The 25,000-nt window shown below is 45.4% G+C and overlaps 1 protein-coding gene across 1 annotated transcript in view; it reads right to left on the reverse strand.

Moving 5' to 3' along the window:
• LOC139572903 (F-actin-uncapping protein LRRC16A-like) overlaps nt 1–25,000 on the reverse strand; it is a 234,424-nt gene that overhangs the window by 29,636 nt on the left and 179,788 nt on the right. The window contains exons 25-30 of the mRNA XM_071395759.1: nt 23,864–23,962; nt 21,558–21,686; nt 20,845–20,976; nt 10,281–10,456; nt 8,727–8,814; nt 6,962–7,102 (exon numbers count right to left, since the gene is read on the reverse strand). Of these exons, the coding sequence (XP_071251860.1) occupies nt 6,962–7,102; nt 8,727–8,814; nt 10,281–10,456; nt 20,845–20,976; nt 21,558–21,686; nt 23,864–23,962 (765 nt within the window). The remainder of the gene's footprint in view (nt 1–6,961; nt 7,103–8,726; nt 8,815–10,280; nt 10,457–20,844; nt 20,977–21,557; nt 21,687–23,863; nt 23,963–25,000) is intronic.

The following is a 25,000-nucleotide window of genomic DNA, read 5'->3' on the forward strand; positions in this document are numbered from 1 at the left end:
CTCACCGCGTCAGGCCCCGCTGTCCTATCTCACCGCGTCAGGCCCCGCTGTCCTATCTCACCGCGTCAGGCCCCGCTGTCCTATCTCACCGCGTCAGGCCCCGCTGTCCTATCTCACCGCGTCAGGCCCCGCTGTCCTATCTCACCGCGTCAGGCCCCGCTGTCCTATCTCACCGCGTCAGGCCCCGCTGTCCTATCTCACCGCGTCAGGCCCCGCTGTCCTATCTCACCGCGTCAGGCCCCACGGTCCTATCTCACCGCGTCAGGCCCCACTGTCCTATCTCACCGCGTCAGGCCCCGCTGTCCAATCTCACCGCGTCAGGCCCCGCTGTCCTATCTCACCGCGTCAGGCCCCGCTGTCCTATCTCACCGCGTCAGGCCCCGCTGTCCGATCTCACCGCGTCAGGCCCCGCTGTCCTATCTCACCGCGTCAGGCCCCGCTGTCCTATCTCACCGCGTCAGGCCCCGCTGTCCTATCTCACCGCGTCAGGCCCCGCTGTCCTATCTCACCGCGTCAGGCCCCGCTGTCCTATCTCACCGCGTCAGGCCCCGCTGTCCTATCTCACCGCGTCAGGCCCCGCTGTCCTATCTCACCGCGTCAGGCCCCGCTGTCCTATCTCACCGCGTCAGGCCCCGCTGTCCTATCTCACCGCGTCAGGCCCCGCTGTCCTATCTCACCGCGTCAGGCCCCGCTGTCCTATCTCACCGCGTCAGGCCCCGCTGTCCTATCTCACCGCGTCAGGCCCCGCTGTCCTATCTCACCGCGTCAGGCCCCACTGTCCTATCTTACTGCGTCAGGCCCCACTGTCCTATCTTACTGCGTCAGGCCCCGCTGTCCGATCTCACCGCGTCAGGCCCCACTGTCCTATCTTACTGCGTCAGGCCCCACGGTCCTATCTCACCGCGTCAGGCCCCACTGTCCTATCTTACTGCGTCAGGCCCCACTGTCCTATCTCACCGCGTCAGGCCCCACTGTCCTATCTTACTGCGTCAGGCCCCACGGTCCTATCTCACCGCGTCAGGCCCCACTGTCCTATCTTACTGCGTCAGGCCCCACGGTCCTATCTCACCGCGTCAGGCCCCACTGTCCTATCTCACCGCGTCAGGCCCCACTGTCCTATCTTACTGCGTCAGGCCCCACGGTCCTATCTCACCGCGTCAGGCCCCACTGTCCTATCTTACTGCGTCAGGCCCCACACACTCACCATCTGACAGATAAAAACTCTTGTTCAAAAGATGCTTTTCATCAAATTCTGTTTGTGCCCACAGAGTTTTTCATCTCTTGAAGAGATTAAAATGTCCTCAATCTCTAACCGGACCGGATCTGAACCAGAAGATCCGACTCAGTAGTCAGTTCACGTTGGGCCGGGCTGGGCAGAGAGGGAGGCAAGGGGAGGGAGAGAGGCAGGGGAGGAAGGGAGGCAGGGTAGGAAGGGAAGAGTGGAGGAGGGGAGGGCTAGTATCTGTCAGGCCAGTTTCCCCTCAGGGCTGCTACATTCTGATGGCTCAGATAAAATGAGAGAGAGGACTGAACAAGGATGGTCTTTGTGTTACTGACAGACAGACAGACAGACAGAACAGGGTGGGTGAGAGAAAGAGTGAAAAATAGTGAGAGAGAGAGAGTCGAGAGTTACTTACACTGGTGCAGCAAAGAGTCTCCATGATGCAAAGGTTGAAAGAGGAGGGAAGGAAGGAAGGAAGGAAGGAAGGAAGGAAGGAAGGAAGGAAGGAAGGAAGGAAGGAAGGAAGGAAGGAAGGAAAGAGAGAGAGCAGAAAAGAAGAGAAGAGAAAGAAGAGAAGATAATGAATTCAGAAGAAAAATGAAAACGAAAAGACACTGGAGAGAGAGAGAGAACTCTATAGGTAGATCATTAGAGAGAGAACTCTATAGGTAGATCATTAGAGAGAGAGAACTCTATAGGTAGATTATTAGAGAGAGAGAACTCTATAGGTAGATCATTAGAGAGAGAGAGAACTCTATAGGTAGATCATTAGAGAGAGAGAACTCTATAGGTAGATCATTAGAGAGAGAGAGAGAACTCTATAGGTAGATCATTAGAGAGAGAGAGAGAACTCTATAGGTAGATCATTAGAGAGAGAGAGAGAACTCTATAGGTAGATCATTAGAGAGAGATAACTCTATAGGTAGATCATTAGAGAGAGAGAGAACTCTATAGGTAGATCATTAGAGAGAGAACTCTATAGGTAGATCATTAGAGAGAGAGAGAACTCTATAGGTAGATCATTAGAGAGAGAGAGAACTCTATAGGTAGATCATTAGAGAGAGAGAGAACTCTATAGGTAGATCATTAGAGAGAGAGAGAGAACTCTATAGGTAGATCATTAGAGAGAGAGAGAACTCTATAGGTAGATCATTAGAGAGAGAGAGAACTCTATAGGTAGATCATTAGAGAGAGAGAACTCTATAGGTAGATCATTAGAGAGAGAGAGAGAACTCTATAGGTAGATCATTAGAGAGAGAGAACTCTATAGGTAGATCATTAGAGAGAGAGAGAGAACTCTATAGGTAGATCATTAGAGAGAGAGAGAGAACTCTATAGGTAGATCATTAGAGAGAGAGAGAGAACTCTATAGGTAGATCATTAGAGAGAGAGAGAGAACTCTATAGGTAGATCATTAGAGAGAGAGAACTCAAGGCTGGAAGGTTAAAGCTTCTTCAGGTAAACAATGAGATGGAATCCATTTGAAATCCTTTGGGACATTAACCCGGAGCCGTGTAAATGGCTGTGGTTTAACCTATTAGGACAACAACCAGATCATATCAACCACTACAGGGAGAAAAACACCTCCCATGTGAGTGGCAGAGTAGCAGGGTTGTATTCATTAGTGTTTACCAAAGCAAAACGTTTCAAAACATTGTGCAATGAAAAAACTAAAAAAAGTAAAAACAAATGTTTCTTATTGGACAAATTCAGATAAAAACCTTCCCGTTTCAAGATGTTGTCTTTGGTTTCGTGCCTAGTGAATAAGACCCAGGCCTCTCTGTGAGTGTATGACTGATGTACGCCGCTACAAAGACGGGCAGTAATGCTGCTCTTAATGAGATTAATTTAGACAGGAAACACAGGAGGCCTTGATGAAAGGACTTAATTAATACACTACTTAGGGAGGGAGGGAGGATGGGAGGAGAGAGGATAGGAGGGATGGAGGGAGGGAGGGGAGGAGAGAGGATAGGAGGGATGGAGGGAAGGAGAGAGGATGGGAGGGAAGGAGGGAGGGAAGGAGAGAGGATGGGAGGGAGGGAGGGAGGGAAGGAGAGATGATGGGAGGGAGGGAGGGAAGGAGAGAGGATGGGAGGGATGGAGGGAGGGAGGGAAGGAGAGAGGATGGGAGAGAGGGAGGGAGGGAGGGAAGGAGAGAGGATGGGAGGGAAGGAGGGAGGGAAGGAGAGAGGATGGGAGGGAAGGAGGGAGGGAAGGAGAGAGGATGGGAGGGAAGGAGGGAGGGAAGGAGATAAGATGGGAGGGAGGGAAGTTAATTAACCATATGGAGGATATAGGTACTAGAGAGGTATAGGTCTTCTCCTGTCCAAACCTTGAATGGATGAATCCAACCCCATCTCTTTAAATGCTGTGTAATCCAACCCCATCTCTTTAATGGCTGTGTATTCCAGCCCCATCTCTTTAATGGCTGTGTAATCCAGGACCCATCTCTTTAATGGCTGTGTAATCCAACCCCATCTCTGTAATGGCTGTGTAATCCAACCCCATCTCTTTAATGGCTGTGTAATCCAGCCCCATCTCTTTAATGGCTGTGTAATCCAGCCCCATCTCTTTAATGGCTGTGTAATCCAATCCCATCTCTTTAATGGCTGTGTAATCCAACCCCATCTCTGTAATGGCTGTGTAATCCAGCCCCATCTCTTTAAATGCTGTGTAATCCAGCCCCATCTCTTTAATGGCTGTGTAATCCAACCCCATCTCTTTAATGGCTGTGTAATCCAACCCCATCTCTGTAATGGCTGTGTAATCCAACCCCATCTCTTTAATGGCTGTGTAATCCAGCCCCATCTCTTTAAATACTGTGTAATCCAACCCCATCTCTGTAATGGCTGTGTAATCCAACCCCATCTCTTTAATGGCTGTGTAATCCAACCCCATCTCTTTAAATGCTGTGTAATCCAGCCCCATCTCTTTAATGGCTGTGTAATCCAGCCCCATCTCTGTAATGGCTGTGTAATCCAACCCCATCTCTTTAATGGCTGTGTAATCCAACCCCATCTCTGTAATGGCTGTGTAATCCAACCCCATCTCTTTAATGGCTGTGTAATCCAACCCCATCTCTGTAATGGATGTGTAATCCAACCCCATCTCTGTAATGGCTGTGTATTTAATGGCTGTGTAATCCAGCCCCATCTCTTTAATGGTGGTGTAATCCAGCCCAATCTCTTTAATGGCTGTGTAATGCAGCCCCATCTCTGTAATGGCTGTGTAATCCAGCACCATCTCTGTAATGGCTGTGTAATCCAGCACCATCTCTGTAATGGCTGTGTAATGCAGCCCCCATCTCTGTAATGGCTGTGTAATGCAGCCCCATCTCTGTAATGGCTGTGTAATCCAGCCCCATCTCTTTAATGGTGGTGTAATCAAGCCCAATCTCTTTAATGGCTGTGTAATCCAGCCCCATCACTTTAAATGCTGTGTAATCCAACCCCATCTCTGTAATGGCTGTGTAATCCAACCCCATCTCTTTAATGGCTGTGTAATCCAACCCCATCTCTTTAATGGCTGTGTAATCCAACCCCATCTCTGTAATGGCTGTGTAATCCAACCCCATCTCTTTAACGGCTGTGTAATCCAGCCCCATCTCTTTAATGGCTGTGTAATCCAGCCCCATCACTTTAAATGCGGTGTAATCCAACCCCATCTCTGTAATGGCTGTGTAATCCAACCCCATCTCTGTAATGGCTGTGTAATCCAACCCCATCTCTTTAATGGCTGTGTAATCCAACCCCATCTCTTTAATGGCTGTGTAATCCAGCCCCATCTCTTTAACGGCTGTGTAATCCAGCCCCATCTCTTTAATGGCTGTGTAAACAACAGCAGACACACCAAGCAGTAGCCAATAAGACAATAGGATGAATCCCTTAGAACCATCCTACCATAATGAATTAACCTCCCTGTCTTACCATCCTACCATAATGAATCAACCTCCCTGTCTTACCATCCTACCATAATGAATCAACCTCCCTATCCTACCATCCTACCATAATGAATCAACCTCCCTATTTTACCATAATGAATCAACCTCCCTGTCTTACCATCCTACCATAATGAATCAACCTCCCTGTCCTACCATCCTACCATAATGAATCAACCTCCCTGTCTTACCATCCTACCATAATGAATCAACCTCCCTGTCTTACCATCCTACCATAATGAATCAACCTCCCTATCCTACCATCCTACCATAATGAATCAACCTCCCTATTTTACCATAATGAATCAACCTCCCTGTCTTACCATCCTACCATAATGAATCAACCTCCCTGTCCTACCATCCTACCATAATGAATCAACCTCCCTGTCTTACCATCCTACCATAATGAATCAACCTCCATGTCTTACCATCCTACCATACTGAATCAACCTCCCTATCTTACCATCCTACCATAATGAATCAACCTCCCTATCTTACCATAATGAATCAACCTCCCTGTCTTACCATCCTACCATAATGAATCAACCTCCCTGTCCTACCATCCTACCATAATGAATCAACCTCCCTGTCTTACCATCCTACCATAATGAATCAACCTCCCTGTCTTACCATCCTACCATAATGAATCAACCTCCCTGTCTTATCAACCTCCCTATCCTACCATAATGAATCAACCTCCATGTCTTACCATCCTACCATAATGAATCAACCTCCCTATCCTACCATAATGAATCAACCTCCCTGTCTTACCATCCTACCATAATGAATCAACCTCCCTGTCTTACCATCCTACCATAATGAATCAACCTCCCTGTCTTACCATCCTACCATAATGAATCAACCTCCCTGTCTTACCATCCTACCATAATGAATCAACCTCCCTATCCTACCATAATGAATCAACCTCCCTGTCTTACCATCCTACCATAATGAATCAACCTCCCTGTCTTACCATCCTACCATAATGAATCAACCTCCCTATCCTACCATCTTACCATAATGAATCAATCTCCCTATCTTACCATCCTACCATAATGAATCAACCTCCCTATTTTACCATCCTACCATAATAATTCAACCTCCCTATCTTACCATCCTACCATAATGAATCAACCTCCCTATTTTACCATCCTACCATAATGAATCAACATCCCTGTCTTACCATAATGAATCAACCTCCCTGTCTTACCATAATGAATCAACCTCCCTATCTTACCATAATGAATCAACCTCCCTGTCTTACCATAATGAATCCACCTCCCTATCCTACCATAATGAATCAACCTCCCTGTCTTACCATCCTACCATAATGAATCAACCTCCCTATCCTACCATCCTACCATAATGAATCAACCTCCCTGTCTTACCATAATGAATCAACCTCCCTGTCTTACCATAATGAATCAACCTCCCTATCTTACCATAATGAATCAACCTCCCTGTCTTACCATCTTACCATAATGAATCAACCTCCCTATCTTACCATCTTACCATAATGAATCAACCTCCCTATCTTACCATCCTACCATGGCCAGTAGGCACAGCATGAGGAACTGCTAATTCAGTTAGATAGAACCAGTTAACCTTAATGGTAGATTAAGGCTTTTGGCCTTTCAGGACGATAACCAGACATGAGCCAAGGTTAGCTGATCTCCCTGTAACACTCAGTCTGAGATTAGACATGTCTGGAACCCCAAATGAGTGAGGAACCCATGACAGGAAACAGAATGAACAGGATCCTGGCCCTCACACAAAACATATGGTTGTGTAGTGTAGTGTACCATGCATGTCTCCAGGTCCTCCAGCCTTTCTGCCTCATTCAGCTCCGTGGTGGCCCGTATAGGAGCCCTCTCCTCGGGTACGTCCAGGTCCACAGACTCCTGCTGGACCAGAGGACGCTCCTTCCTCACCAGGTGGTCAGCCTAGGGGGGAGCAAGACATAATGACTATTACACTACTATTACTGTTACTATGGTCCCTATTACTGTTCCTTTGGTCACTGTTACTATGTTCACTGGTACTGTCACTATGGTCACTATTACTGTTACTATGGTCACTATTACTGTTACTATGTTCACTGGTACTGTCACTATGTTCACTATTACTGTTACTATGGTCACTATTACTGTTACTATAGTCACTATTACTGTTACTATGGTCACTATTACTGTTACTATGTTCACTGGTACTGTCACTATGGTCACTATTACTGTTACTATGGTCACTATTACTGTTACTATAGTCACTATTACTGTTACTATGGTCACTATTACTGTTACTATGTTCACTGGTACTGTCACTATGTTCACTATTACTGTTACTATGGTCACTATTACTGTTACTATAGTCACTATTACTGTTACTATGGTCACTATTACTGTTACTATGTTCACTGGTACTGTCACTATGTTCACTATTACTGTTACTATGGTCACTATGCCTGTTACTATAGTCACTATTACTGTTGCTATGGTCACTGTTACAATGTTCACTATTACTGTTACTATGGTTAATGTTACTGTTACTATGGTTACTGTTACTATGGTCACTAGTACTGTTACTATGGTCACTATTACTGCCACTATGTTCACTATTACTGTCACTATGGTCACTGTTACTATGTTCACTACTACTGTTATTATAGTCACTATTACTGTTACTATGGTCACTATTACTGTCACTATGTGCACTATTACTGTTACTATGGTCAATGTTACTGTTACTATGGTCACTATTACTGTTACTTTGTTCACTGCGACTATGTTCACTGGTACTGTCACTATGTTCACTATTACTGTTACTATGGTCACTATTACTGTTACTATAGTCACTATTACTGTTACTATAGTCACTATTACTGTTACTATAGTCACTATTACTGTTACTATGGTCACTGTTACTATGGTCACTATGCCTGTTACTATAGTAACTATTACTGTTACTATGGTCACTGTCACTGTTACTATGGTTACTGTTAATATGGTTACTGTTACTATGGTCACTAGTACTGTTACTATGGTCACTGTTACTATGGTCACTATTACTGTTACTATGGTCACTATTACTGTTACGATGGTCACTGTTACTGTGGTCACCATTACTGTCACTATGGTCACGGTTACTATGGTCACTGATACTGTTACTATGGCCACTGTTACTATGGTCACTATTGCTGTTACTATGGTCACTGTTACTATGGTCACTATTACTGTTACTATGGTCACTGTTACTATGGTTACTATTACTGTTACTATGGTTACTATTACTGTTACTATGGTCACTATTACTGTTACTATGGTCACTATTACTGTTACTATGGTCACTATTACTGTGCATTATTATATATGACCTATATGATCATACACCTGTACTAGTGAACCAGTGACTGACTGAATCATATAATCAGTATGAATCATATAATTCATGTTAGAATTTCACAGAATATTCAAGCTAATGTGTTGTCATGGTTATCAAGAGTAGTGCTGTGTTGTCATGGTTATCAAGAGTAGTGATTGTACTATATCTCCAGGCATGATTAAAACTCACCAGTGTGTGCTGAGAGCCAGACAGGGCTTCTAGGATCTCATCTACGATACGGTCTGAGAGGAAGGAAGCCAGGCTCAGCTTTACCTCACTAGGAGAGAAACAGAGGGGTGAAGAGGAGAGAAACAGAGGGGTGAAGTGGAGAGAAACAGATGGGTGAAGAGGAGAGAAACAGAGGGGTGAAGAGGAGAGAAACAGAGGGGTGAAGAGGAGAGAAACAGAGGGGTGAAGAGGAGAGACACAGGGGGGGGGAAGATGAGAGAAACAGAGGGGTGAAGAGGAGAGAAACAGATTGATGAAGAGGAGAGAAACAGAGGGGTGAAGAGGAGAGAAACAGAGGGGTGAAGAGGAGAGAAATAGAGGGGTGAAGAGGAGAGAAACAGAGGGGTGAAGAAGAGAGAAACAGAGGGGTGAAGAGGAGAGAAACAGGATTGAAGAGGAGAGAAACAGAGGATTGAAGAGGAGAGAAACAGATTGATGAAGAGGAGAGAAACAGAGGAGTGAAGAGGAGAGAAACAGATTGATGAAGAAGAGGGACACAGAGGGTTGAAGAGGAGAGAAACAGAGGGGTGAAGAGGAGAGAAACAGAGGGGTGAAGAGGAGAGAAACAGAGGGGTGAAGAGGAGAGAAATAGAGGGGTGAAGAGGAGAGAAACAGAGAGAAACAGAGGGGTGAAGAAGAGAGAAACAGAGGGGTGAAGAGGAGAGAAACAGGATTGAAGAGGAGAGAAACAGAGGATTGAAGAGGAGAGAAACAGAGGGGTGAAGAGGAGAGAAACAGAGGGGTGAAGAGGAGAGAAACAGAGGGGTGAAGAGGAGAGAAACAGAGGAATGAAGAGGAGAGAAACAGATTGGTGAAGAGGAGAGAAACAGAGTGGTGAAGAGGAGAGAAACAGAAGGATGAAGAGGAGAGAAACAGAGGAATGAAGAGGAGAGAAACAGATTGATGAAGAGGAGAGAAACAGAGGGGTGAAGAGGAGAGAAACAGAGGAATGAAGAGGGAAGAAACAGATTGATGAAGAGGAGAGAAACAGAGAGATGAAGTAAGAACAAGGAGAGATGCTTCCTTCATTCCCACTTCACAGGGTCAACACCGAGGCAAGGCTGTGTGGACCGTCAGACCAGCAGGCTGTGAATAACCCTGTGGCGTTCTAAATGACAGTGTGAATCTACACTGGAAGGATAGAGACCTGCACACTGTCCAACTACAGGACCAATAAGTGGGACTCTAACAATCAGGGCCACTGCTATGAGCTTAACACAGACAGTGACAGAGGACACAGACAGACAGTGACAGAGGACACAGACAGACACGTCATCTCTCTAGATAACACAATATAAAAACAGTACACTCGGATTCTGCTTCTCAATGTACTCAGGCTTGTCAGCCAGAGGTCGTAGTTCATTCAGCCAAGAGAACAAGGAGGCTGGAGGTTAGTGATTTCAGGACAAACAGCAAAAATAATGGTGAATCTTAGCGACGTTAGAAAGTTGGGACAGCATTAGTGTGGAGTAAAGTGTCCTGCCATATTTACACATCATCCACCTCTAGTCTCACCTGATCTTGTTGATGATGTCGACCCCAGACTGTTCCAGCAAGGTGTTCTTGACGAAGCTACGGGGGACCACCATCTTAGCTGTGCTGGCTTTGATCAGGTCCTGACGAAGGTTAGTCTTCCTCATCACATGGGGACAGAGACCCTCCGCAGCGTCCACCATGGACTCCAACAGACTCTGATGGAGGAAACACATCACAGTCAGGATCCCTAATCTCTACATCCACCACAGACTCTGACAGGGATCAAATAGATTACCAGAGGCATCACCACCACCACTAGTGAAATAACATAACGCGGTGCTGGTTATAACAGGAACAACTGAAATAACATAATGCGGTGCTGGTTATAACAGGAACAACTGAAATAACATAACACGGTGCTGGTTATAACAGGAACAACTGAAATAACATAACACGGTGCTGGTTATAACAGGAACAACTGAAATAACATAACACGGTGCTGGTTATAACAGGAACAACTGAAATAACATAACGCGGTGCTGGTTATAACAGGAACAACTGAAATAACATAACACGGTGCTGGTTATAACAGGAACAACTGAAATAACATAACACGGTGCTGGTTATAACAGGAACAACTGAAATAACATAACGCGGTGCTGGTTATAACAGGAACAACTGAAATAACATAACGCGGTGCTGGTTATAACAGGAACAACTGAAATAACATAACACGGTGCTGGTTATAACAGGAACAACTGAAATAACATAACACGGTGCTGGTTATAACAGGAACAACTGAAATAACATAACGCGGTGCTGGTTATAACAGGAACAACTGAAACAACATAACGCGGTGCTGGTTATAACAGGAACAACTGAAATAACATAACACGGTGCTGGTTATAACAGGAACAACTGAAATAACATAACGCGGTGCTGGTTATAACAGGAACAACTGAAACAACATAACGCGGTGCTGGTTATAACAGGAACAACTGAAATAACATAACACGGTGCTGGTTATAACAGGAACAACTGAAATAACATAACGCGGTGCTGGTTATAACAGGAACAACTGAAATAACATAACACGGTGCTGGTTATAACAGGAACAACTGAAATAACATAACACGGTGCTGGTTATAACAGGAACAACTGAAATAACATAACACGGTGCTGGTTATAACAGGAACAACTGAAACAACATAACGCGGTGCTGGTTATAACAGGAACAACTGAAATAACATAACACGGTGCTGGTTATAACAGGAACAACTGAAATAACATAACAAGGTGCTGGTTATAACAGGAACAACTGAAATAACATAACACGGTGCTGGTTATAACAGGAACAACTGAAATAACATAACACGGTGCTGGTTATGACAGGAACAACTGAAATAACATAACACGGTGCTGGTTATAACAGGAACAACTGAAATAACATAACGCGGTGCTGGTTATAACAGGAACAACTGAAATAACATAACACGGTGCTGGTTATAACAGGAACAAATAACATAACACGGTGCTGGTTATAACAGGAACAACTGAAATAACATAACACGGTGCTGGTTATAACAGGAACAAATAACATAACACGGTGCTGGTTATAACAGGAACAACTGAAATAACATAACACGGTGCTGGTTATAACAGGAACAAATAACATAACACGGTGCTGGTTATAACAGGAACAACTGAAATAACATAACACGGTGCTGGTTATAACAGGAACAAATAACATAACACGGTGCTGGTTATAACAGGAACAACTGAAATAACATAACACGGTGCTGGTTATAACAGGAACAAATAACATAACACGGTGCTGGTTATAACAGGAACAACTGAAATAACATAACACGGTGCTGGTTATAACAGGAACAACTGAAATAACATAACACGGTGCTGGTTATAACAGGAACAACTGAAATAACATAACACGGTGCTGGTTATAACAGGAACAACTGAAATAACATAACACGGTGCTGGTTATAACAGGAACAACTGAAATAACATAACGCGGTGCTGGTTATAACAGGAACAACTGAAATAACATAACGCGGTGCTGGTTATAACAGGAACAACTGAAATAACATAACGCGGTGCTGGTTATAACAGGAACAACTGAAACAACATAACACGGTGCTGGTTATAACAGGAACAACTGAAATAACATAACGCGGTGCTGGTTATAACAGGAACAACTGAAACAACATAACACGGTGCTGGTTATAACAGGAACAACTGAAATAACATAACACGGTGCTGGTTATAACAGGAACAACTGAAATAACATAACACGGTGCTGGTTATAACAGGAACAACTGAAATAACATAACGCGGTGCTGGTTATAACAGGAACAACTGAAATAACATAACGCGGTGCTGGTTATAACAGGAACAACTGAAATAACATAACACGGTGCTGGTTATAACAGGAACAACTGAAATAACATAACACGGTGCTGGTTATAACAGGAACAACTGAAATAACATAACACGGTGCTGGTTATAACAGGAACAACTGAAATAACATAACAGGGTGCTGGTTATAACAGGAACAACTGAAATAACATAACACGGTGCTGGTTATAACAGGAACAACTGAAATAACATAACACGGTGCTGGTTATAACAGGAACAACTGAAATAACATAACACGGTGCTGGTTATAACAGGAACAACTGAAATAACATAACAGGGTGCTGGTTATAACAGGAACAACTGAAATAACATAACACGGTGCTGGTTATGACAGGAACAACTGAAATAACATAACACGGTGCTGGTTATGACAGGAACAACTGAAATAACATAACACGGTGCTGGTTATAACAGGAACAACTGAAATAACATAACACGGTGCTGGTTATAACAGGAACAACTGAAATAACATAACACGGTGCTGGTTATAACAGGAACAACTGAAATAACATAACACGGTGCTGGTTATAACAGGAACAACTGAAATAACATAACGCGGTGCTGGTTATAACAGGAACAACTGAAATAACATAACACGGTGCTGGTTATAACAGGAACAACTGAAATAACATAACACGGTGCTGGTTATAACAGGAACAACTGAAATAACATAACACGGTGCTGGTTATAACAGGAACAACTGAAATAACATAACACGGTGCTGGTTATAACAGGAACAACTGAAATAACATAACACGGTGCTGGTTATAACAGGAACAACTGAAATAACATAACGCGGTGCTGGTTATAACAGGAACAACTGAAACAACATAACGCGGTGCTGGTTATAACAGGAACAACTGAAATAACATAACACGGTGCTGGTTATAACAGGAACAACTGAAATAACATAACAAGGTGCTGGTTATAACAGGAACAACTGAAATAACATAACACGGTGCTGGTTATAACAGGAACAACTGAAATAACATAACACGGTGCTGGTTATGACAGGAACAACTGAAATAACATAACACGGTGCTGGTTATAACAGGAACAACTGAAATAACATAACGCGGTGCTGGTTATAACAGGAACAACTGAAATAACATAACGCGGTGCTGGTTATAACAGGAACAACTGAAATAACATAACACGGTGCTGGTTATAACAGGAACAAATAACATAACACGGTGCTGGTTATAACAGGAACAACTTAAATAACATAACACGGTGCTGGTTATAACAGGAACAAATAACATAACACGGTGCTGGTTATAACAGGAACAACTGAAATAACATAACACGGTGCTGGTTATAACAGGAACAAATAACATAACACAGTGCTGGTTATAACAGGAACAACTGAAATAACATAACACGGTGCTGGTTATAACAGGAACAAATAACATAACACGGTGCTGGTTATAACAGGAACAACTGAAATAACATAACACGGTGCTGGTTATAACAGGAACAACTGAAATAACATAACACGGTGCTGGTTATAACAGGAACAACTGAAATAACATAACACGGTGCTGGTTATAACAGGAACAACTGAAATAACATAACACGGTGCTGGTTATAACAGGAACAACTGAAATAACATAACACGGTGCTGGTTATAACAGGAACAACTGAAATAACATAACGCGGTGCTGGTTATAACAGGAACAACTGAAATAACATAACACGGTGCTGGTTATAACAGGAACAACTGAAATAACATAACGCGGTGCTGGTTATAACAGGAACAACTGAAACAACATAACACGGTGCTGGTTATAACAGGAACAACTGAAATAACATAACGCGGTGCTGGTTATAACAGGAACAACTGAAACAACATAACACAGTGCTGGTTATAACAGGAACAACTGAAATAACATAACGCGGTGCTGGTTATAACAGGAACAACTGAAATAACATAACACGGTGCTGGTTATAACAGGAACAACTGAAATAACATAACACGGTGCTGGTTATAACAGGAACAACTGAAATAACATAACAGGGTGCTGGTTATAACAGGAACAACTGAAATAACATAACACGGTGCTGGTTATGACAGGAACAACTGAAATAACATAACACGGTGCTGGTTATAACAGGAACAACTGAAATAACATAACGCGGTGCTGGTTATAACAGGAACAACTGAAATAACATAACACGGTGCTGGTTATAACAGGAACAACTGAAATAACATAACACGGTGCTGGTTATAACAGGAACAACTGAAATAACATAACGCGGTGCTGGTTATAACAGGAACAACTGAAATAACATAACACGGTGCTGGTTATAACAGGAACAACTGAAATAACATAACACGGTGCTGGTTATAACAGGAACAACTGAAATAACATAACAGGGTGCTGGTTATAACAGGAACAACTGAAATAACATAACACGGTGCTGGTTATGACAGGAACAACTGAAATAACATAACACGGTGCTGGTTATAACAGGAACAACTGAAATAACATAACACGGTGCTGGTTATAACAGGAACAACTGAAATAACATAACACGGTGCTGGTTATAACAGGAACAACTGAAATAACATAACACGGTGCTGGTTATGACAGGAACAACTGAAATAACATAACACGGTGCTGGTTATAACAGGAACAACTGAAATAACATAACGCGGTGCTGGTTATAACAGGAACAACTGAAATAACATAACACGGTGCTGGTTATAACAGGAACAACTGAAATAACATAACACGGTGCTGGTTATAACAGGAACAACTGAAATAACATAACACGGTGCTGGTTATAACAGGAACAACTGAAATAACATAACACGGTGCTGGTTATGACAGGAACAACTGAAATAACATGACACGGTGCTGGTTATAACAGGAACAACTGAAATAACATAACACGGTGCTGGTTATAACAGGAACAACTGAAATAACATAACACGGTGCTGGTTATAACAGGAACAACTGAAATAACATAACACGGTGCTGGTTATAACAGGAACAACTGAAATAACATAACACGGTGCTGGTTATAACAGGAACAACTGAAATAACATAACACGGTGCTGGTTATAACAGGAACAACTGAAATAACATAACACGGTGCTGGTTATAACAGGAACAACTGAAATAACATAACACGGTGCTGGTTATAACAGGAACAACTGAAATAACATAACACGGTGCTGGTTATAACAGGAACAACTGAAATAACATAACGCGGTGCTGGTTATGACAGGAACAACTGAAATAACATAACGCGGTGCTGGTTATAACAGGAACAACTGAAATAACATAACACGGTGCTGGTTATAACAGGAACAACTGAAATAACATAACACAGTGCTGGTTATAACAGGAACAACTGAAATAACATAACACGGTGCTGGTTATAACAGGAACAACTGAAATAACATAACACGGTGCTGGTTATAACAGGAACAACTGAAATAACATAACACGGTGCTGGTTAAAACAGGAACAACTGAAATAACATAACACGGTGCTGGTTATAACAGGAACAACTGAAATAACATAACGCGGTGCTGGTTATAACAGGAACAACTGAAATAACATAACACGGTGCTGGTTATAACAGGAACAACTGAAATAACATAACACGGTGCTGGTTATAACAGGAACAACTGAAATAACATAACACGGTGCTGGTTATAACAGGAACAACTGAAATAACATAACGCGGTGCTGGTTATAACAGGAACAACTGAAATAACATAACACGGTGCTGGTTATAACAGGAACAACTGAAATAACATAACACGGTGCTGGTTATAACAGGAACAACTGAAATAACATAACAGGGTGCTGGTTATAACAGGAACAACTGAAATAACATAACACGGTGCTGGTTATAACAGGAACAACTGAAATAACATAACACGGTGCTGGTTATAACAGGAACAACTGAAATAACATAACGCGGTGCTGGTTATAACAGGAACAACTGAAATAACATAACACGGTGCTGGTTATAACAGGAACAACTGAAATAACATAACACGGTGCTGGTTATAACAGGAACAACTGAAATAACATAACACGGTGCTGGTTATAACAGGAACAACTGAAATAACATAACGCGGTGCTGGTTATAACAGGAACAACTGAAATAACATAACACGGTGCTGGTTATAACAGGAACAACTGAAATAACATAACACGGTGCTGGTTATAACAGGAACAACTGAAATAACATAACGCGGTGCTGGTTATAACAGGAACAACTGAAATAACATAACACGGTGCTGGTTATAACAGGAACAACTGAAATAACATAACACGGTGCTGGTTATAACAGGAACAACTGAAATAACATAACACGGTGCTGGTTATGACAGGAACAACTGAAATAACATAACACGGTGCTGGTTAAGCTTCTCTGTCTGGAGGAGAAATCTAACATCTAGCACCAACACAGATCCACTGATCTGACCTACTGATAACTGGAAACGAGTTTGTTGTGTTCCATATGGCTCCCTATTCCCTATATAGTGTACTGCAGGGCCCATATGGCTCCCTATTCCCTGTATAGTGTACTGCAGGGCCCATATGGCTCCCTATTCCCTATATAATGTACTGCAGGGCCCATATGGCTTCCTATTCCCTGTATAGTGTACTGCAGGGCCCATATGGCTCCCTATTCCCTGTATAGTGTACTGCAGGGCCCATATGGCTCCCTATTCCCTGTATAGTGTACTGCAGGGCCCATATGGCTCCCTATTCCCTGTATAGTGTACTGCAGGGCCCATATGGCTCCCTATTCCCTGTATAATGTACTGCAGGGCCCATATGGCTCCCTATTCCCTGTATAGTGTACTGCAGGGCCCATATGGCTCCCTATTCCCTGTATAGTGTACTGCAGGGCCCATATGGCTCCCTATTCCCTGTATAATGTACTGCAGGGCCCATATGGCTCCCTATTCCCTATATAATGTACTGCAGGGCCCATATGGCTCCCTATTCCCTATATAATGTACTGCAGGGCCCATATGGCTCCCTATTCCCTGTATAGTGTACTGCAGGGCCCATATGGCTCCCTATTCCCTGTATAGTGTACTGCAGGGCCCATATGGCTCCCTATTCCCTATATAATGTACTGCAGGGCCCATATGGCTCCCTATTCCCTGTATAGTGTACTGCAGGGCCCATATGGCTCCCTATTCCCTGTATAGTGTACTGCAGGGCCCATATGGCTCCCTATTCCCTATATAATGTACTGCAGGGCCCATATGGCTTCCTATTCCCTGTATAGTGTACTGCAGGGCCCATATGGCTCCCTATTCCCTGTATAGTGTACTGCAGGGCCCATATGGCTCCCTATTCCCTGTATAGTGTACTGCAGGGCCCATATGGCTCCCTATTCCCTGTATAGTGTACTGCAGGGCCCATATGGCACCCTATTCCCTGTATAGTGTACTGCAGGGCCCATATGGCTCCCTATTCCCTATATAATGTACTGCAGGGCCCATATGGCTCCCTATTCCCTGTATAGTGTACTGCAGGGCCCATATGGCTCCCTATTCCCTGTATAGTGTACTGCAGGGCCCATATGGCTCCCTATTCCCTATATAATGTACTGCAGGGCCCATATGGCTCCCTATTCCCTGTATAGTGTACTGCAGGGCCCATATGGCTCCCTATTCCCTGTATAGTGTACTGCAGGGCCCATATGGCACCCTATTCCCTATATAATGTACTGCAGGGCCCATATGGCTCCCTATTCCCTGTATAGTGTACTGCAGGGCCCATATGGCTCCCTATTCCCTGTATAGTGTACTGCAGGGCCCATATGGCTCCCTATTCCCTATATAATGTACTGCAGGGCCCATATGGCTCCCTATTCCCTATATAATGTACTGCAGGGCCCATATGGCTCCCTATTCCCTGTATAGTGTACTGCAGGGCCCATATGGCTCCCTATTCCCTATATAATGTACTGCAGGGCCCATATGGCTCCCTATTCCCTGTATAGTGTACTGCAGGGCCCATATGGCACCCTATTCCCTGTATAGTGTACTGCAGGGCCCATATGGCTCCCTATTCCCTGTATAGTGTACTGCAGGGCCCATATGGCTCCCTATTCCCTATATAATGTACTGCAGGGCCCATATGGCTCCCTATTCCCTGTATAGTGTACTGCAGGGCCCATATGGCTCCCTATTCCCTGTATAGTGTACTGCAGGGCCCATATGGCTCCCTCTTCCCTGTATAGTGTACTGCAGGGCCCATATGGCTTCCTATTCCCTGTATAGTGTACTGCAGGGCCCATATGGCTCCCTATTCCCTATATAATGTACTGCAGGGCCCATATGGCTCCCTATTCCCTATATAATGTACTGCAGGGCCCATATGGCTCCCTATTCCCTGTATAGTGTACTGCAGGGCCCATATGGCTTCCTATTCCCTGTATAGTGTACTGCAGGGCCCATATGGCTCCCTATTCCCTATATAATGTACTGCAGGGCCCATATGGCTCCCTATTCCCTATATAATGTACTGCAGGGCCCATATGGCTCCCTATTCCCTGTATAGTGTACTGCAGGGCCCATATGGCTTCCTATTCCCTGTATAGTGTACTGCAGGGCCCATATGGCTCCCTATTCCCTATATAATGTACTGCAGGGCCCATATGGCTCCCTATTCCCTATATAATGTACTGCAGGGCCCATATGGCTCCCTATTCCCTGTATAGTGTACTGCAGGGCCCATATGGCTCCCTATTCCCTATATAATGTACTGCAGGGCCCATATGGCTCCCTATTCCCTATATAATGTACTGCAGGGCCCATATGGCTCCCTATTCCCTGTATAGTGTACTGCAGGGCCCATATGGCCCGGGTCAAAAGTAGTGCACTAAATATAGTGAATAGGGTACCGATTGAGAAATAACAGTTATCTCCTCTGCCTCGTGGTAGGAAGTAAACCACTGAATTAACACTATAATTAAAATATGGCCCAATCTCCTCTCAGACGGATACACAGATTAACAACATGCCATTAACCCTCAGGTTACGACCACTTGAGTGGAAGGTGTGTTTGTATATATATATATATATGTGTGTGTGTGTGTGTGTGTGTGTGTGTGTATGTATCTGTGTGTACAGTATGTGTGTTTGTGTCTTTCTGTGTGTGTGTGTGTGTGTGTGTGTATCTGTGTGTACAGTATGTGTGTCGGTGTGTGTCTGTGTGTGTCTGTGTTTGTGTGTGTCTTTCTGTGTGTGTCGGTCTGTGTGTGTGTGTGTGTCGGTCTGTGTGTGTGTGTGTGTGTGTGTGTGTGTGTGTGTGTGTGTGTGTGTGTGTGTGTGTGTGTGTGTGTGTCGGTCTGTGTGTGTGTGTCAGGCTCCCTCACAGAACTCCTTCTCTCTGCTCTGATTACAGGCTGAGGGAAACATGACAGCTCTTCTGCTGACACAACGACCACCACAGCGTTAAGATCTGGGAGGAACGAACATATTTATTACAGTCCAGCTTCAGCTCTGCACGTCTCAACGGCCAATATGTCTGAGGGATTTGAAAAGCAGGAGAATATGCAAGGCTGTGTGTGTGTGTGGGGGGGGGGGGGGGGGGGGGGGGGGTCTGGAGGGCAGAGAGAGACGAGACTGTTAACTCAGGCGTCTGCCTACCTGCCAAGAACGTACTGCTGCCCAGACCAATTACATCCGCTCTTGTCAAACTGTCTTTTAGGATGTCAGAACCCTCCAGAAATATTCACGTTTCTGGAGACGGAACCTGTTCAGAGCAGCATCCTGGCACCATATTCTAGTCTAATTTATAGATTTCTTTATTTTACCCCCTTTTTTCTCCCCAATTACGATCTTGTCTCATCGCTGCAACTCCCCAACGGACTCGGGAGGCGAAGGTTGAGTCACGCGTCCTCCGAAACATGGACCCGCCAAACCGCGCTTCTTAACACCCGCCCTCTTAACCCGGACGCTAGCCGCATGTGCCGCACTATGGGACTTCCGATCACGGCCGGTTGTGATACAGCCCGGGGTCGAACCCGGGTCTGTAGTGACGCCTCTAGCTCTGCGAGGCAGTGTCTTAGACCGCTGCGCCACTCGGGAGACCCCTCAACAACATTTTGACCCATCATCAGTTCTCTTCAAACATTTTCCTTGACTTTTCGTGCCTGCTTAAAACCATGGCCCCCCTACCTGTAGCTGTTCATCCATGACCCTGGCCACCTCTCCAGCCATGGACTCCAGTTTCTCCTGGATGGGTCCTACTGACTGACCGTTGACCTCTTCTCTGGACGCTGCTCCCAGGTGGTACAGGTTAGGAAGCAGCTGGGGGGAGGAGAGTAGAGAGCAGGAGGAGAAGAGGGGGAAGAGAGGGGAGAGGAGGAGAGGACATGAGGAGGAGAGGAGGAGGGGGAGAGGACAGGAGGAGGAGAGGACAGGAGGAGGAGAGGAAAAGGAGAGGACAGGAGGAGGAGAGAAGGAGGAGGAGAGGACAGGAGGAGGAGAGGACAGGAGGAAAGGACAGGAGGAGGAGAGGACAGGAGGAGGAGATGAGGAGAGGAGGAGGATGAGAGGACAGGAGGAGAGGACAGGAGGAGGAGAGGACAGGAGGAGGAGAGGAGGAGGAGGAGAGGAGGACAGGAGGAAAGGACAGGAGGAGGAGAGGACAGGAGGAAAGGAGAGGAGGGGAGAGGAGGAGGAGAGGAGGAAAGGAGAGGAGGGGAGAGGAGGAGGAGAGTACAGGAGGAGGAGAGGACATGAGGAGGAGAGGAGGGCAGGAGAGGAGGAAAGGGTTAGAAAAAGGGTAGTAACATTCAAACTGTTAGGGGATTCTATCTTCCTCTGCAGAATGTTCAATGAGGGATTATGGGTAAGGTCTGAACTAAATGAGTCAAATGACCAGTCACCGTTTTGGAGTTCCTGGCGTCCTTCATCAGGTTTTCGGCCGTCTTGACGTCGTCTAAGATCACGTCTGTCTCTGAGTTCCTCAGGGAGTTGAGATGGTCCTGGACTTTCACACAGATCCTGTCAATCATCTGAAGAACAAGAAGAGTGTGAGACAGGAACAAAGCAGTTATCTGTCGAGCAGTGAAACCTAATATCCCCCTTAACTCAAGATGGAAGACAATCTGAGAGGAATAGTAGACTGGACTTCAGAGCATCTTGAGGACAAACTTGAATCATCTTCAGATGACAATACCATCTCTTTACGCTCCTCTCAAATTACAGGAAATACAAACCGTCACACATCTACACCATGAAATGAATCACTGAGAATCGAGTCTCATCTTCACCATGAAATGAATCACTAAGAATCGAGTCTCATCTTCACCATGAAATGAATCACTGAGAATCGAGTCTCATCTTCACCATGAAATGAATCACTAAGAATCGAGTCTCATCTTCACCATGAAATGAATCACTGAGAATCGAGTCTCATCTTCACCATGAAATGAATCACTAAGAATCGAGTCTCATCTTCACCATGAAATGAATCACTGAGAATCGAGTCTCATCTTCACCATGAAATGAATCACTGAGAATCGAGTCTCATCTTCACCATGAAATGAATCACTGAGAATCGAGTCTCATCTTCACCATGAAATGAATCACTAAGAATCGAGTCTCATCTTCACCATGAAATGAATCACTGAGAATCATGTCTCATCTTCACCATGAAATGAATCACTGAGAATCGAGTCTCATCTTCACCATGAAATGAATCACTAAGAATCGAGTCTCATCTTCACCATGAAATGAATCACTAAGAATCGAGTCTCATCTTCACCATGAAATGAATCACTGAGAATCATGTCTCATCTTCACCATGAAATGAATCACTGAGAATCGAGTCTCATCTTCACCATGAAATGAATCACTGAGAATCGAGTCTCATCTTCACCATGAAATGAATCACTAAGAATCGAGTCTCATCTTCACCATGAAATGAATCACTAAGAATCGAGTCTCATCTTCACCATGAAATGAATCACTGAGAATCGTGTCTCATCTTCACCATGAAATGAATCACTAAGCATCGTGTCTCACATAGCTGGTGTAACCGAGTCAGGTTTGTAGGCCTCCTTGTTCACACACACTTTTTCAGTTCTGCCCACAAATGTTCTATAGGGTTGAGGTCAGGGCTTTGTGATGGCCACTCCAATACCTTGACTTTATTGTCCTTAAGCAATTTTGCCATAACTTTGGAAGTATGCTTGGGGTCATTGTCCATTTGGAAGACCCATTTGCAACCAAGCTTTCACTTCCTGCCTGATGTCTTGAGATGTTGCTTGAATATATCCACATAATTATCCTGCCTCATGATGCCATCTATTTTGTGAAGAGCACCAGTCCCCCTGCAGCAAAGCCCCCCCCCCCCCCCACAACATGATGCTGCCACCCAATCAAAACAGTTAGCCTGTCCCCTGCTCCCCCAAGTGACCTTGGGGGAGCAGTGGTCAGGGGAGACAGTTTCACAGGAGGGGCCTCAGTGTTAACCAGTGGTTAGGGGAGACAGTTTCACAGGAGGGAGATTACAGGCTTTTAGTGGGGTGATTAAACACAATGCTACGCTCAATAACTCAACTAAATAAAGTCGAGCTAGGACCCGTGTGTTGCTAACCCCCGTGTCGCTGACCCCCGTGACGCTGACCCCCGTGTCGCTGACCCCCCGTGTCGCTGACCCCCCTGTGTCGCTGACCCCCCGTGTCGCTGCCCCCCCGTGTCGCTGCCCCCCTGTGTCGCTGACCCCCCGTGTTGCTGACCCCCGTGTCGCTGACCGCCGTGTCGCTGACCCCCCGTGTCGCTGACCCCCCGTGTTGCTGACCCCCGTGTCGCTGACCCCCTGTGTCGCTGACCCCCCGTGTCGCTGACCGCCGTGTCGCTGACCCCCTGTGTTGCTGACCCCCTGTGTTGCTGACCCCCCATGTCGCTGACCCCCCGTGTCGCTGACCCCCGTGTCGCTGACCCCCCGTGTCGCTGACCCCCCGTGTTGCAGACCCCCATGTTGCTGACCCCCCGTGTCGCTGACCCCCCGTGTTGCAGACCCCCATGTTGCTGACCCCCTGTGTCGCTGACCCCCGTGTTGCTGACCCCTGTGTTGCTGACCCCCTGTGTTGCTGACCCCCTGTGTTGCTGACCCCCCGTGTTGCTGACCCCGGTTTGACCTCTGCAGCTGTATGTAGATGGTGCTGTCTCTTTACTGTTGTGCTACCTGTTGAGTGGTGGTGGTAACGATGCCCTGTTGGAGGCGGTAAGCCTGCTCCTGGAGGTATTGACGAGTCTCGTGGTTCCGGAACAGGTAGTTCTCAATCTGAAGAGAGCAGAGAGACTCTGTCAGCCATTAGTCATGGCAATGATATCCAAGTAGCACAATGGTTATAACTCATAGCTTTTGTTATCGTATGTGTGTGTTAGGTGAATATATATGTTGTTTTTGTACCCAGACTACATAATAAATCCCAAATGGAAAAATAACGATATTGATTGATAGTTCAATCAGGTCCTCAGAGGTTTTAAGAGACTGACTCACCTTGAGCAGGGCGTCCTCAGTCTTCTCAGGGCTTTAAGAGTCTGACTCACCTTGAGCAGGGCGTCCTCAGTCTTCTCAGGGCTTTAAGAGTCTGACTCACCTTGAGCAGGGCGTCCTCAGTCTTTTCAGGGCTTTAAGAGACTGACTCACCTTGAGCAGGGCGTCCTCAGTCTTCTCAGGGCTTTAAGAGCCTGACTCACCTTGAGCAGGGCGTCCTCAGTCTTCTCAGGGCTTTAAGAGTCTGACTCACCTTGAGCAGGGCGTCCTCAGTCTTCTCAGGGCTTTAAGAGTCTGACTCACCTTGAGCAGGGCGTCCTCAGTCTTCTCAGGGCTTTAAGAGTCTGACTCACCTTGAGCAGGGCATCCTCAGTCTTCTCAGGGCTTTAAGAGCCTGACTCACCTTGAGCAGGGCGTCCTCAGTCTTCTCAGGGCTTTAAGAGCCTGACTCACCTTGAGCAGGGCGTCCTCAGTCTTCTCAGGGCTTTGAGAGTCTGACTCACCTTGAGCAGGGCGTCCTCAGTCTTCTCAGGGCTTTGAGAGCCTGACTCACCTTGAGCAGGGCGTCCTCAGTCTTCTCAGGGCTTTAAGAGTCTGACTCACCTTGAGCAGGGCGTCCTCAGTCTTCTCATGGATTTAAGAGTCTGACTCACCTTGAGCAGGGCGTCCTCAGTCTTCTCAGAGCTTTAAGAGCCTGACTCACCTTGAGCAGGGCATCCTCAGTCTTCTCAGGGCTTTAAGAGTCTGACTCACCTTGAGCAGGGCGTCCTCTGTCTTCTCAGGGCTTTAAGAGTCTGACTCACCTTGAGCAGGGCGTCCTCA

This window comes from Salvelinus alpinus, chromosome 4 (assembly GCF_045679555.1).
Source record: "Salvelinus alpinus chromosome 4, SLU_Salpinus.1, whole genome shotgun sequence".
Lineage (NCBI taxonomy): Eukaryota > Metazoa > Chordata > Actinopteri > Salmoniformes > Salmonidae > Salvelinus > Salvelinus alpinus.